This window comes from Spea bombifrons, chromosome 8 (assembly GCF_027358695.1).
Source record: "Spea bombifrons isolate aSpeBom1 chromosome 8, aSpeBom1.2.pri, whole genome shotgun sequence".
In the NCBI taxonomy this organism is placed as follows: domain Eukaryota; kingdom Metazoa; phylum Chordata; class Amphibia; order Anura; family Pelobatidae; genus Spea; species Spea bombifrons.
In genome coordinates, this window is record NC_071094.1 from 31,380,926 (window position 1) to 31,396,691 (window position 15,766).

General features: G+C 37.9%; 2 protein-coding genes across 2 annotated transcripts in view; one reads left to right on the plus strand and one right to left on the minus strand.

Annotated features, from left to right (window-relative positions):
• Positions 1 to 3,079, plus strand: part of LOC128503017 (transmembrane 9 superfamily member 2-like) — a 13,548-nt gene extending 10,469 nt beyond the window's left edge. The window contains exons 16-17 of the mRNA XM_053473019.1: positions 499 to 670; positions 2,248 to 3,079. Coding sequence (XP_053328994.1) covers positions 499 to 670; positions 2,248 to 2,315 — 240 coding nt within the window. The 3' untranslated portion in view covers positions 2,316 to 3,079. The remainder of the gene's footprint in view (positions 1 to 498; positions 671 to 2,247) is intronic.
• Positions 3,080 to 10,068: 6,989 nt separating this feature from the next.
• GPR101 (G protein-coupled receptor 101) lies at positions 10,069 to 11,724 on the minus strand. Its single transcript, XM_053473337.1, has one exon. The coding sequence runs from the start codon at positions 11,624 to 11,626 to the stop codon at positions 10,364 to 10,366; it is 1,263 nt and encodes a 420-aa protein (XP_053329312.1). The 5' UTR covers positions 11,627 to 11,724; the 3' UTR covers positions 10,069 to 10,363.
• Positions 11,725 to 15,766: the final 4,042 nt, after the last annotated feature.

Here is a 15,766-nt window from a genome sequence, read left to right on the forward strand (position 1 = left end):
GTGAGTGTTAATATGTATTCTTCAAAAGCAAGAATTGTCCGACAATTCTTTTGAATGCCTGGCTGCTTGAAGCACCCGATCAGTGGCAAGAAAGCGCTACCATGAAAATCAATGGAAGCGATTTCTTCCCATGCGCATGGGGCTCTCGCTGGAGCTGCCTTGTGGTAAATATATCATGTGCGTGCAAATGCACACGGAGGGATACTTCAGAATCCCCCTATGCATTTGAAAATGTAACACGCCCCCCCCCCCCGAAATGTAAGGGGGACCACTCAGCTCTCCTATATTAAAGCCCATCTAATGGCTGGAGTGTCCCTTTTAATAAAGACATGATATTGCTGTATCACATGCTTCCAAATGTATTTATACATTATTAATTCACACTTATTGTTTCACTGCATTTAAAGTTACATTGTCTGCAAAGAAATGCCAGAGGCTGTTGATAAATACATCTGATTGACTGTTTTTAGTAATGCTATTTTTTTTGTTTCCTTGTAGGATTATCACTGGTGGTGGCGATCATTTCTAACAAGTGGCTTCACTGCCGTGTACCTTTTTGTATACGCTGTTCATTATTTTTTCTCTAAGCTTCAAATCACAGGAACTGCAAGCACCATTCTGTACTTCGGGTACACCATGATCATGGTCTTAATTTTTTTCCTGTTTACAGGTAATTGCCAATTAGGGAAACAGTTCTTAGAACTATTTATTTCACAGCGTGCCTTAAAGGTTAACCCTGAATCTAGGGCACATGCAAGAAACTGGCAGAATTTAGCATTAGCTCTCTGGAAAAACATATAATAACTTATAATTATTTAATATATATATTATTCTTAGGGGAAAAGATATGTGTACATGGTTACTTTTTTAAAAAAAAATTATATATATATATCTAATTTATACACACATCGTATATGTAAGTATTGGGACACAAATGAGACCCTAAAATTGCTATATTTATAGCATTCTCTTATTATCCGTAATAGTGACATTTAAACAAAGCCAGAATGTATTAAGGACCCTGCTGTCCAGATTTTACAATCTAATCTAGTGGAAATTGTTACAAATGATGCATTACATTTGTCTAATACCGTGATGCTGTTTTCTATGCTTGTTGTGCTGACATAATCATAAAACTGTCTGTCAGCATCCCTGAAAAAGAACAAACGCCCTGTTTAGCGTTTCCTGGTCTTCTGGAAGGTGACTTTCGCCGGAGGAAATAGGAAGATTCCGCTTTCATTTTTTGCCTTCGCCTTGCATCGTCCAGAATGATTATACAGAAGGCTGTTTATCTGGAAGCCAGCAAGGAGCCTAAAGTGCTGCAGTTGCTGTGACTACTGGTTCCTTTTTAAGCACAGTAAATATTTGCATATGCAGACGGTTTCCTCGCTGTATCAAGCTGTAAAATTCTTGGCTGTGTCCTACATTAGGGAAAAGACCACTTAATGGAAAAAAAAATGTAAATTAATTCCAATCTGCTGGGGAAATGAAGCACAAGACAGTTGTCAGCGAGTGTATGTTTTTACTCGCTTAATGTATGTTTAGACAGTTCCTGCTTTACACATTTTCAGCTGTTCTATTTTTGTACCGTATCTGCCAAAGACTCGGAGTAGGAGATATTTTCAGAATAGGTTTTTTTTTTTTTTTTTTTTTTTTTTTTTTTTTTTTATTACCGCAGCTCTTGACGGTTCATGGTTTTCAGAGATATGAGACAATACAATGTATGCAATTCCAAAAAGGGGACATGTGACCAGGCCTATATTCTCGGTCAAGTGCACCCAATACAGATGTATAACGGTGTTTACAGATTAAAGTAAAATATAGATAGATATCTGCTAGAAATCTGCCATATTTGAATACAAGAACAGTCGTATACATCATGTATGATAGTCCCTCCCCTTTGGTGGGAGGTGATTGGTTCTTGCCGCCTTTTGAAAAGAGGGGTGTGACCAAAGGACAGGAATGTAATTAAACACATTTTGTCAATGACAGCCAGTAAACTTAAATCTCCACTAAATAAGAACACACTATTGGTTGATCATAGATTTACCAAAGATGGTTGTCTGACAAGTCCTCTTTAACACACTTGGTATTGCAAAAAGTACAAATGGGTGACAAATGGCTCTAAGGTGACATTTCTAGCAGGTAGAATAGTGATTGATTTAATTGGGACCTTTTAAATATTTTTTTTCTATTTTACAATTTGTTCATGCTATGTATCTAACACTGTTTTTTTTTTCCTTATAGGCACCATTGGATTTTTCTCTTGTTACTGGTTTGTGAAAAAAATCTACAGTGTCGTAAAAGTAGATTAATATGAAATTGCCCGCAAACTGATCGCATACAGACCAAGGAAACTGCTTTTTGTTTGAGGACATGGAAACACAAAGTTTGTATGGCACAAAGAGACTTCCTGACCCAATGAGCACTTTGGGAAATTGTGTTTACATCATTCCTGTCATGTTCTCCTCCTTTGTTTTTTTTTCCCCCTTTCCTTTAAACAGGGCCTTAAAACAATGCGTTTCCCACCAACGAGGATGACCGTGATGACCGAGTATATTTGATAATTTGATCATGATCCGTGCATTCGAACATGGATGTCCGTAGTGTAGATTAATCTCTTGTTATGCTGCTATTGCAATAAGGCACTGCATAAACACATAGTGAGGTTAAACAGATATAGTGCTAATAACAATCAGATGGCTCATGTGCCTTTCACATATTCTTAAATCAAAGGTTTATATATGAAAGAGTTGATTTTGTCCATCCAGATCATTCTGTATTCTTTAGAATGGTTGTATGTTTTATTTAATTGATTGTACATTTTAATCCGGTACTTTATAATACATTACATATTTCAAGTGTTCACTAGGTGTGCAGAGTATAATGTTTGTCTTTTCTTGTTCAGGTTTAATATTGTACATAAGATAGCACATACTCATAGGACCGCACTGTAATGTGATGATTACTGGGGTCCACATTTTATAGAAAAAAAAAGTTGCATTCTACAGACCAAAATATGTGGCATGAATTTGTAGCCTTGCCTATGACTTGTGCAATAAAGATCCTTAGACTCCAACCTTTAATGTGCTGAGTGCAGTCATTTGTAGAGGGGGGGCTCGGTATAAGTGTTCGTCCACGTTCACCGAGATCAGCTGCTGTCTTTTACTAGACTAGAGATCCACTAAACTTGCTTATAATGGTGGTTAAATATTATACAGTATATACTATATTCAGAAAGGCAATACATAAGCATGTCTATAACCCACACCAGGCATTAGCTCTCAAAAATGAGTACACCCCTCTCATTTTTGTAAATATTTTATTATATCTTTTCATGTGACAACACTGAAGAAATTACACTCTTCTACAATGTAAAGTAGTGAGTGGACAGCCGGTGTAAATTTGCTGTCCCCTCAAAAAAACTCAACACACAGCCATTAATGTCTAAACCTTGGCAAAAATGTGAGGGGTGTACTCACTTTTGTGAGATACTGTATACAAATAAAAAGCCCTGTGCCAACATATGTGTCTTTGCAAAAGAGTCAGTGGTAGGTCATTGAATACTCTGAATTGACCTGTGATTTCCTCTAAAGCACCTGCACCAATGAGAATCCATGCATTGTGGACCACCTCTGTGGCTACGATTTAATTTTTTTTCCTACTTACGTTAATTTGATTAGTTCTTTGGTGCTTTATGTAAAATTTGTGGGTTTCCTTCAGAATTTCCCATTGTAAAAAAAAAAGTATTGAAATTCTGCAGTGTGACATATTAAACTGATCCCAAAAACAATTGATGAAAAAAAATGCTCCTATACCCTCAGTGGCCACCATCTCTCCTCCTTAGACAGTTGTTATGGATACATTGAACCAACATTCACGATCGGGGGGGGGAAATGATCAGAGCAATACATTTTCCCTCAATTAATGGAGCTGCTCAGCCTGAATTTTAATGACTAACTTGTCAGAAAAATGATTGCTGCCGTCTAATAACCATTCCTAGAAATGCGCGTTGCTTAGCTTTTTCTTATTATTTATAGCTGACCAGGCGTTGCTTTATTTAATTCAAAATATACCTTTCACATACACTTTTAGGTATGATTGAGGCTGGCGCTTTGTACAAAAATTATATACAAAGACATTAATGCCTATTTTCCACAAAGGGAATAACAAATCTGAAGTGTTCCAACTATAACCCTATCAGGATTTAAATTAAAATGCATATTGCTAAGCACTGAATCCAGTCCCATCTTCCTAAAGTCACAACCTCAACGGATTCCTGAGATTTTAACTGCCCTCACCAACTCCTCCGTACCTTTGACTACAATGCCCGTGGTACTTAAGTAGGTGTGTGAAGCCGAGCATTCATTTTGTTGGGGGGGGGTTTCTTCTGTCATGCAGTGCACACAATGGAGACGTGCTCCCGACACTGCATTGGGTCAAAGGATTGAGGTACTTGTACTTTATATAGAAGTTCTGAGTAAAATCACCCCATGCATTTGTAAATGTATTAAATGAAGTGAGAGAGCGAAGACTACAACTCTCCAGCAAAGAAAGAAAGATAAAGGGAGACAGAAGAAAGAGGAAAAAGAGTGCATGTCTGTACTCGTGGCTTGCTCCTTGTGTTCTGTATACATATACAGTACTGTGCAAAAGTATTAGGCAAGTGTGAAAAAATGCTTTCAAAAATAGTTTATTTCTATCATTTAACAAAATGCAAAGTGAACAGAACAAGAACCTAAATCTTTGCTGTGACCAACCTTTACCTTCGAAACAGCATCAATTCTTCTAGGTTCACTTGCACCTTTTGTCTTTCATAACCCCTCAGTTTTTTTTATTTAATGCCTTAACATATTTGAATATTTTTAGCATGTCTCCCCTTTCCCTTCACTCTTCTAGTGTGTGCATATTACATTTTTTTCTGGTATGTTTTGATAATCTACTGTTTCATGTTTAGTCATAATAAGCTTTATGTCCCAAAACCTAATCTATTCCTTTAACTTGTCTTTTGACTTAAACCCTCCTAGGATTTTATCCCTGTTATGTGAGGCCGAGAATATCAGTGTTCTAATCTATATTTAAATCATTAAACACTGTGCTTTTCTCTGGCATCTGTACCATCTTCTATGAAATAGTAAATGGACATTTAAATTGATTGATCACAAGATCTTCCATAATTTTAAGTAACAGTTAACATGAAAACGAGCTCTGTAAGAAAATAAGGTAAGTCCAGGTATACATTTCATTGATTTAGGCTCACATATGGAATATTTACTTTTGTGACATACTATTTAGTCCACAGGTAGTCCACAATAATGCAAACTATGCTACCAAAAGTCCAACCGTGATTGCTTCAAGGAGGTTTTAGCTTACTGACCTTTAATGATTGATTTTTTTCCTTCTCTTTGTCCCCTGTTTCGTCTTATATATTTTCCTCTCTAGTCAAGCTTTGTTCAATGTCATTTAAGCAACATCAACAGTCTTTAAGGTTACGGATAGGTATCCTGTAGTATTTCCAAATTGCCTTGGGCTTAATTATGTTTTTCATTCATGGTTTGTATTGATCGTGTCCAGCTTTCCCTCTCTGGAATGCTCATATTCCCTAGGATCGACTGCGATGGTGCTTGACGCATGCCGACTGAATTCCCCGTTAGACAATAAAGACAAGTACCATCACTTTATTGGACATCAGCTTGTCAACAGTCTAAAAGGATCTAAAGAAACAATAAATTATGCAAATGTGTAAAAAGCCACTAAATATTCTAGTTATCATGCTACATTATTTTTAGCGGAATCTTTTTTAGATTAGAGGCATATCTAGTTGGTAGGGCTTGTATGTTCATATGTTCCACTGTTATCTTTTCATAGATATGGGCTTAGCTATTTAGCAGAATAATATGTTTTATTTTATTTTTCAAACTATTTTCTGATGTTAATGTTCATAATTTTAGCTACTAGCGCTGTAGAAGGCTGTGATACATTTATACCCAGCAACAAAGCCGGACTGTCGATGACGTGGTGGCCCTGGTACTTTGTGCTCACGTAGTATGCAGCTGGGCATATCAGGCTGCAGCACCTTGCCCAGTGTGCTAGGTGGCTAGTCCCTTTCGGAAGTGACTTGTGCTGGCCTAGGGAGGCAACTGGGGGGAGCACTGCCCTGGGTCAGGCCTAGGCCAGTACCCAAGGTAAATCTGCTGCTGGCTTTTGGGACCCAGATCCCTCTGTCCCTCTCTCCTTCTCTGATGCCCCTTTCTTTGAGACGGTTTTCTTCAGGCCTCAACGTCGCAATACTGTGTATAGAAGAAATGACTCTAAATTAAATTGTCTAAACAAAATACACTATTCTCCTAAATGATCTACCCGGTTATATAAAAGTTGTCACAAAGTCATATAAAATATTTTGGCAAAGCTTACCCCTAGCCACTCCTCTAACGACATCCCTAAAACAAAAGCCTCGCCATTTAGAATGTTGGGCGGTTTGTAGATGCAGATGGGATATTTCTTCTTCCGCTTCTTCTGTGGTCCACGTTACTTACGATATAACCAGGTGCTTTGTCTCAGGAGAGACCCACAGAGAAAGTTGAAGATACATCGCTGTTGGTGAAGGCATTGGACAAGGAAGAGTAGCAGATTCTTCTTCCATATGACAGGCGTGATGGGGGGTTGAAGCTGAAGGCTTGTGGCAGGGGACAAAAAGTTGTGTAGCAGGACACTAACAATGACCCAAAACCTAGTCCCCTGGGCAAGTAAACATTTTTAAAGCCCACTTATTTACCATGACAGCAACAACAGTATGAACCGCTCGGAAACAAAACCAAAAAAGCCCTATTTTGATATAATATCATGACTATATGTGCATCATAAATCGAACATCTTTCAGATATGACCATCAAATATCATAATACTACACAGGGACACATTCATCATTCAATTGCATTTTCAGTAGTCATGTTGCGTATAAAAATGTATTCTATTACACCGTTCTGATCTTGCCTCTTCATGGAGAAACGAAAAGCAGTCTGTTCGTGAAAAGTGACAGAAGATTTCTGGTGATTTAACAAATTTAGCACACCGGTAACTTTTCTAATCTTGTACCTTGTAATGCATAATACCGCTGTCAACCAAGACCCTAAAGGGTCAAACTTGTAATGGATCAATTAACATTGTGTACCATTATGCAATTTACTAAGCATATCCCTAAATATTGCTTAAATGCAACCCTTAAGAACTAAAGTCTGCTCACATCAGACACTGGGTTGACCTGTTAATGTGTAAAACATACTTTGAATGGGAAGAATTAACAATTTCAGTTCCAGATATGCCATTTTACATATACTATAGTATTCTACTTGTGCCAAATACTCTTGCAATTGTTCAGTTTTCACTTTTAATTAAAATCATCAGTTTATTAGAATTTATATAAAATTTGCTCACATTTGACACCAAATAAATTACATACATGCAAAATATATACTATATACTATATATATATATATATATATATATATATATATATATACACACATTACATTAAAAAATAAACAAATTTATTGTATTTGGTATTCTATGTGCCATTTTATTTTCCTAATTAGAATAAGATTCCATAGAGAATCAGAAAGATTATGTCTTTATGTAAAGCAAATACTTTGTGGTATCTTTCATTGTATATATACAATTGTTTTCATAAATGAGGTACAGAAATGATCGCATTAGGCTTTTCCCCAAGAGCCTAATGAAGTCAACACAGCAAACAAGTCTACAGCTGTTGCAGAACCCCTATAAACTCTGACATCTGAGCTGGCGCCTATCGTTGGCATCTTAAAGAGCAAAAATTAGCTTCTCAAAGAGGTTCTGCAGCAATTGTGACAAATCCACAGGGCAACCTGGAAGAGCAAGTATCTACAAGAGCATGTGCCCAGAACCCTGAAGGTGACTTTGGTTACCTGGTCTGCGATTCCCATTTATTTATAATACATTTTGAATGTTACATTTGTACATTGTTGCAATAAAATGTATCCTTGCCTGCAACATATTTGCTCTAACCCTGTACTTTATAAGGCAGAATGGGCCAAATCTCCCTGAATGAATTGAGAGTTATCCTTTCTCAGTAATACACAGATCATTTAATCTAGTGATTGTATGCATTGGTTCCTCCCTGCAGAATACATGCATAGCTGTCGCACGCTAGTCTGTATATTCATGGAAAAATGCACTTCTTTTTCAGGGGCTGCTGCCCAACACCTACTTTTAACCTTTTAATTACTGGGGTCAGGACATACCTTTGCCTATGGCAAGACGGAAGAAATTTCCCAGTTTTGCTATAGTTACACTTAGATAACAACATTAGATACACGTTATACATTTTAACTAGCATTCTAGGTGATCTCACAAAAGGTCAGCAGTTAGTTGGCATATTAGAAAGACGCCATGTTGGCTGCCTGCTCCATTGACCTGATGGTTGCCTAAAGACAGCAATCTGATTTTTTTTTTTTTTTGCTTTTTTATGTTCACAGAGAAGCTGCAAATCAGCCAGCTTATCTTTTCCCCAGATGGAGTCTTGCATTTAAGACACAAAGAAAGACATCTGTCCAGCATGTACCCTTAAACACACAGGACTTCTACCGGGGAAGGTAGGAGAAAGCTGCCCATCAGCTCAGCAGTAGGCAATGAGCCCCTCTATACTATAGAATAAATATTTGAGTGATCACTTACAGTAATCACATTCTAGGCTTCTATGTAGGAGATAACACAGCTGGCTGTCTGAGACCACTTTGCTATGTATGGGCTATGTAGCTGGTAATCAAGTCATTGTTCTCAATTAAGGCGCCTTTTACAAGTTACTATACAGTTTTATTTGAAGGTAGATGGAAGCTGGAAGGAGACAGCAGTCACTGAGCTTTCGTTTGCTTGAACTGGGATGATGGTTTGGTCAAGGCCTCATTAGCATTGAAGATGGTTAGCTCTTGTAAGGACAATAGGTCATAGTCTAAAACTTGGGAGTTGGGAGACATAGATGTAGTGTTACATCTCTGAATAGGAGAACAGTCTATGTTTAAAATACAGCAAGTGAACGGGATAGTCATAAGGCTATACTGAATCTAAGACTAGACCATGGCAACTTCTCAAACAAATAGCAACCAGTCTTGACTCACCTAATTCTAAGACCAGCCCTGGACGAGACCAAGCGTCTGATAAGTTTTTATGTTTTTCTGTTTGATAATTAATGGGATTACATAAACTAATTGCTTCTAGTTGAAGGTGAACTCTTTAATCGGGGCAACATTCCCTCACTCATTTTCTATTCATGCTCCTTAGTTAATCTGAAGAAGAGACCTTCGAGGTCTGGAAAGCTTCTGTGACTCAATATATTTTTCTTTGTTGACCCAACAAAAAGGTATCATCTTTGGCCAATGACTTTCTCTAGTGGGTTATTTCTATTATCACCTTGAAACAAATCTTATTGTTAGAGTCCTTTATTCCCTATATAAATAATTGACTGTTCCTGTATGTTCTTGTACCTTTTAGTGTAGCCCTACCACTCTGTGTCAATTATTAAGTGTATTATTCAAATGAGTTAGGCATAATAACAGCTGCACCACCAGCTGCCATTTTTTGTGTAGCCAACTGAACTTTGTGTGCCAGTCATGTGTTAACATACCTGGCAATCGATAAGACCACCAGTAAAGAAACTATAAATGCTCTAAACATCTCTATACAAAATATTTCAATTAGAAGCCCACTTCGATCCATTGATAAATTGGATGCCCTCTGACATTAACTGGAATTTAGAAAAAACATTTTACTTGGCAATGAGGATATACCGTCTTCATTCCAGGAAATCTGTACAGGCTTTGAGAAAATTTCGGGTTTAAAAGACAGAGGCTGACTCTTGTACCTATTTTACATGACACTTGACTATCTTAGAACCCTTTAAAGTCAAGAGTGTGGCAATTTAGCTCAACTTCCATCTACCCAAAATGTAAAAAAGTAAATAAATATATAATTAAATAGCTAATTAAATGATATATTTATTCTAGTTGCCTTAAACAATTTAAATAATATCAGACATTTATTCTGAAGCTCCATCATCTCATGTTTTAATAGAAAAAAACATCCTATAAATATACAACACCTACTATAATAGACAAATAGCATTTTTTATGTTTTAATATGTTAATTTACTTTTTCGGTGCCCAAGAAGGTGCAACCATATTGTGAAATAATTCCTTAAAAGCACCCATTGGCACAAAGAACTCAAACACAGTACCACTATTTTTAAACCCACAGCCACCCTTTTTTTTAATACAGACAACCCTGATATTTTAACCCATAATTTAATATAGAAACTTCCACTGGTAAAAGATTAACACTTAACAAGATGGGGTATATCAGGTTCACTTATCTGAGGATTTAACTCTTTTTCAGGTGATATAGTGGTTGAACTGATCTCTTTTTTATTGTCTTTGAATTTTAGATTGTTCATACTTTTCCCAGTTATTACAGAAATAGTGGTCTCTTCCTCTATAAATTTCACTGTAGGGCCAGTAGAGAAGTGAGATTGAAATATTCTTCCATCTGTTAGAATAATATAACTGTCTATGGTGGCATTTTGGGGATGTACCTGCTTGCAGAAGAATCCATGCAGGAGGACCAGGAACTCTTTTTTTAAACTTTTATGCATGTATCCATATATATAAGGATGGATACAACATTGCAGGAAAAAGAGCACCAGGACCAGTGATGTTACCCACCTTGGAATAACTAAATTGGCACTGGATGCAACAATGCTGAGAATACTATAAGGACCCATACTTATTATGTAGGATGATAAAATGGCAAAAATAACCTTGGCTGCTTTACAGTGATAAAGAGGTCGGTGAGGATTTGTTTTGTCAACTGTGCTTAGTGCAGTGCTTCTTGTCCCATCAGACCTGTCACATCCATTTGCCTGGACTGGGTGCACTAATGCATTTTGCCTCCTGGCTGCTCTGAACACCATTCCATAGCACGCCAACATAATGCTCACTGGTAAGATGAAGGAAAACAATGCACTGAGTACAGTGTATGAATAACTAGAAGCCCACAAGACTTTGCAGTAGTGGTTGTGAAGATCAAATTCAACCTTGCCCCATCCATACAGAGGAGGGGTGCTCTGGAGAACACTGAAGATCCAAGTGCAGGTGATAAGCAGGCTACCTCGTTTTGGGGTCATCTTGGTGGGATATGACAAAGGATGGATGATAGCCAGATATTTGTCAACAGAAACCACTGTGATGGTGTTCACTCCAGCAAAAGCAAAGAGATGCATGAGGACCACCACAGCTCCACAAAGACCATGTTCCAAAGGCCAGATATCAGGGAGGGAGGTAGCAATTACACAAGGCATCACCAGGACAGTCTGCAGAAGATCAGCCACCAGCAGGTTGAAGATAAATCGGTTGGCCACCTGGAGCAACTGTGGCTTGCGATGAAAAACCACCAGTAGCATAATGTTCCCAAAGAGAGAGAGGAATAGGAGGGAGATGATGAGAGATATCCTTAGAACCGTATCGGGCATAGAATGGGATCCATCCTCTGCAAGGTGGCTGTGGTTTGCAGTGGCCCTGGGCTCATTCAACCTCTGCATGGTGGCTTCCAAACCCCAAATCACACCTCCACCCAACGTGGAGGGTGTCCCAGCTCAGATAGCAATATACACGGAGACTGGAGAGATCTTACATCTTCCTTACAAGATGCACTGTACTCCTAGAAAGAGTTCAATGTCTGGCGTCCATCATCCAAGCATCACATGCAGGAGTTCGCATAATAATAAAAAAAACCCACAAGGACTTCACATGCTGACTATAAAACCAAAGCTTCATTTTCTATACCGAGGAGGCCTATGATGTGAACACAGACATTAAGAGAGCAGTTTACTCGGCAGGGGTTATGCATTCATTCATTACAGGATGCATACATTTATTCTTAATGGTAAAATTATACTAAATCACAAAGCCCAGCAGTGCACAGATCCAACACATCAACGTGCATCCCGAATCCACTGGCAAAACCATATGTCCTCTTTACCTGTAAAAACACATTCTCTCCTAAGCATTCTGAATAATAACAGTAAAACAGAGATCAGGAACATGCAAATCAATGAGCATTCATTTACCTGTTGATTATCATTGTCTTATGTCCTGTGGTCCTCAGGATGCTGATACAATGATGGATCTGTCTCCATACCCCCTCCCCTTGTGTCTATTTCTGTGATTTGGACAGCTCAGTGCTGCTGTAGAGAGGAATCACTGTTCTCCCTCCCACACTTATCTCCTTTCCCTCCCCCATACTCTGCTCCTCACAATCTATGGAGACGTTTGTGTGTGTGTGTGTGTGTGTGTTGAGCAAGCAGAGGAGGTAGCAAAGGTACCAAACGAGCCCAGCATCACTCACAAGCTCCAGATGCAGACTGCTTCCTTGCCCAGAGCAAGCAAATTGCTGCAATAGAGTGCTTTACATATTTCTTTCTCTAATGACTTTCAATTTGAAATGATGAAATTGGCAGGGCACCCTCACCCCTTGTGGTGACTGTTGTATGGTGCAGAATAGCTTAACAATACATCACATCAATTCTCATACATTGCTTTACAAGCTTAGACCTTCTGACACATATTTGTAAAAAAAAAATGTTGGCAATGTGAAACCATGAGTGACTGATCTGCATCTGGCTAAGCAATATGAAGCCAATGGCTGATCACTACTTGGTATTCTCTCTAGCAATTATAATGCATGTGTGTTGACTGCGAGAGTACTTGCCTTTATTACACATTTTCCTGCAGAAGATATACACATATATGCACACCCTGAAAGGGACAAGGGGCTTTGCCTGTGTGATTTGAAAGAAAAATGCCTAGAACGAAGAAGCTCATTTTAGTGTCTGGAATATGATTCCATTATTACAGAGATGATATCTGATTAATGGAATTATTACCCAGAAGTGTAGGTAGGTCAAAGTACTGTAGGTGCATTCAGGAATGCTCAGAATACAAATAAGTCTATCCATAATTAAGTTACATAATTAAGTTTTGGGCAGATTAGGTAAGATAATTGCCAGTAATCATATGTCAGATTCTCTAGGGGTCAGAGATAAGGAGCAATTATGACGCAAAGTACTAAATGTGGCGGAATTTGCAGGAACAGTCTCGTGTTTGCCACGGAGATTGCACCGGAGATTTTCTCTTCGTGTAACTGCTATTGTTGTGCAGATTATTGCTGTCCCTTAGCACCATTCACGCCAAGCGTGACTTGTTATTTCATTGCTTCCGTTATACAGAATGCAATAATGTATTACTTTGTATGTGTTTATTTTTTTGTGTGCTTTAGCTACATTAACCCAGCTAGAGTCTCATGCAGTACCAGCGTGTTAACGCCTGAGATAATCATCTATGGGACCTTCTTCCCAAAGATGCGCTAATTTGTACATTTAGCTTGGCCTATTTCATGGACAAATAGTTGGCCACCCCAGCAGTGTCTGATAGACGTTCCTATTCCTGGTCAAGTATTTAATTCCTCCCAACTTTTCAGATAACTTAACAGGGACTTTGTGACCTATTGATAGCTACATATGTAATAGAAAATATATTATGAAGAAAAGTATAAAGTAATGTATTTTTGCTTTTTGGTCTTAGGAAGAAAAGAGACACCAAAGAAGAAAAGTGGGATTTGGGTCCTGAAGAAGGAGCTTACCTTTTTAAAGAAGGACAATGGATATAACCATATTGGTCTCAAAGAAGAAAGCGTCTCCACACGTTTTATTGGACCTCAGAAGTGCTTTCTCCATATGAGTAATGTGATATAATGTTTACATGGGAACCGTGCCCACAAATTTAATAGGTAATATCAGTTTTGTGCTTACATCAGCTACAATTTCATAATTTTATGTCAGTGGTACCCTCTGCTGGCTTCACCATGCTACCAATTGTGTTAAGGTAATCCCTATAATAAAGAGGGTATTTCTATCCCAGGCAATGTAGATTACATCCAGAATGGCTGTGTTAATGTGCTGATGAATCATCCCTATAGAAATGCCTTCATACATACAAACATACATATACCTACAGCCGATGTTACTGCTGATGCAGCCCTTGTATTTTTAAATAGTAAATTACTAAATATCATTGAAATTATATTGAAACCACAAAATAATTTTGGGGTCTTGGATTAAAGAGTGAGGCGCAAATCAATACTAAAAGGAATATTGATATTTTAAAATTGAAAACACTGATGTGGCGTTTAGAAGATTTTTTGGGGCTTTAACTGGTGTTTCATAAACTTCTCATGACCTTGGCGCTCCTATTGGTTGAATGTTCCTTTATTGTTTTTCATTGTAGCCCTAAATACTAAACCTCTTGCAGTAAAAATAGTTTTCCTGTAATGAAGATTACAATATTTAAATTCAATATTAAATACATTGGCCACATTTATGACATCAGATGGTTTCTGGCCTTAAAAGTGGGCCTGGTTCCACTGGTGGCCCTGGTTCCAGGTCACATGACTTTGGGCTGTTAAGACGCACATGTGAGCGTCTTGTTTGGTAAAATACACTATAGTACTTCCATGTACATGTAATCCTAAAAGGAACTTGAGTGTCAACCTGGTTTTACTCTGCTTACAGTCATCACTGGTTGTTATGTCTTCAATCCAGGATCCATCTGAGAGGTCTGAAGGCCCCGATGACACTTATTTGTGGGCATCTTTATGTGGAGTGTTGTACACATGCACACAGAGGGTTAAAGCAGAAACAACATTTACTTTAATGTTTACATTGTTAAGTTTTGATTAACATTTTGTTCCATCACCACGGCAACATTGATGATTTGCACCCATAAATATAATTGTTCACAGCTATAGTTTCCTGCATCTTGAGCAGTTTTTTCCCCTCTTTGAAGCAGGATAACGTATTTTTACACTTAAACTTTACCTGAATGTGGATCTAATGGGATTCAGCTTGTATAATGTCTATATATCAACAAGTCGAGGAGTATCTTCAATTACAACACGTCATGGCCACAAAACAGCTACATTCATGCTTCCTTCCCACGTGGTTTTGCATTTCAAACATTTAATTAATATCCCCTTAAAAGTCGGTAAGATCATTTACTGAGACGTGTCTGTTTCCCTGTGGACTAAACATATCTCATGGGAACTTTTAGTCACATTTTAACGACATCCTAGAACACCTAGTTCAAGTTAGTTCCAGGTAATGATCACCCAATAAATATCCACCTTAATTAATTACAGAGGAACAAGGGAATTTTTCCTGTCGCATGTCACTGTAGGATCTGGGTGACCTGAGAGGTTCAGCGCTCGCTTTTTTTTACCTCGTTTCCCAAAGGAAAACTACATATATCAAGTATATAATAACACTTTGTCGACCTTGAAATGCTATTGAAAATCGCTAGATATTTTCAGAATACAGAAACAAGTATTTGGCAGGTGCCATTAACGAACACATTAGTATCAATTTCAACCTTTCACCAAAAATGCAGCACCCAAAACAATAGCTAACTATTTTAAGTCTAACACATTTGCTGTATTCTTATTTATGTCTTAGACTACCAGTGTCACAATGCATTCCGTGATCATAACGTTAACATCAATGGTTTGCAAAGATGGGGGGGGTGGTGGTGTGAGAATGGTCAAATTTGGTAATTCCCTCTGATTTTATGTTTGTCCTTGATGAGTCCTACATAATACAATTTAAAACACACACACAGACAAAGCAAGC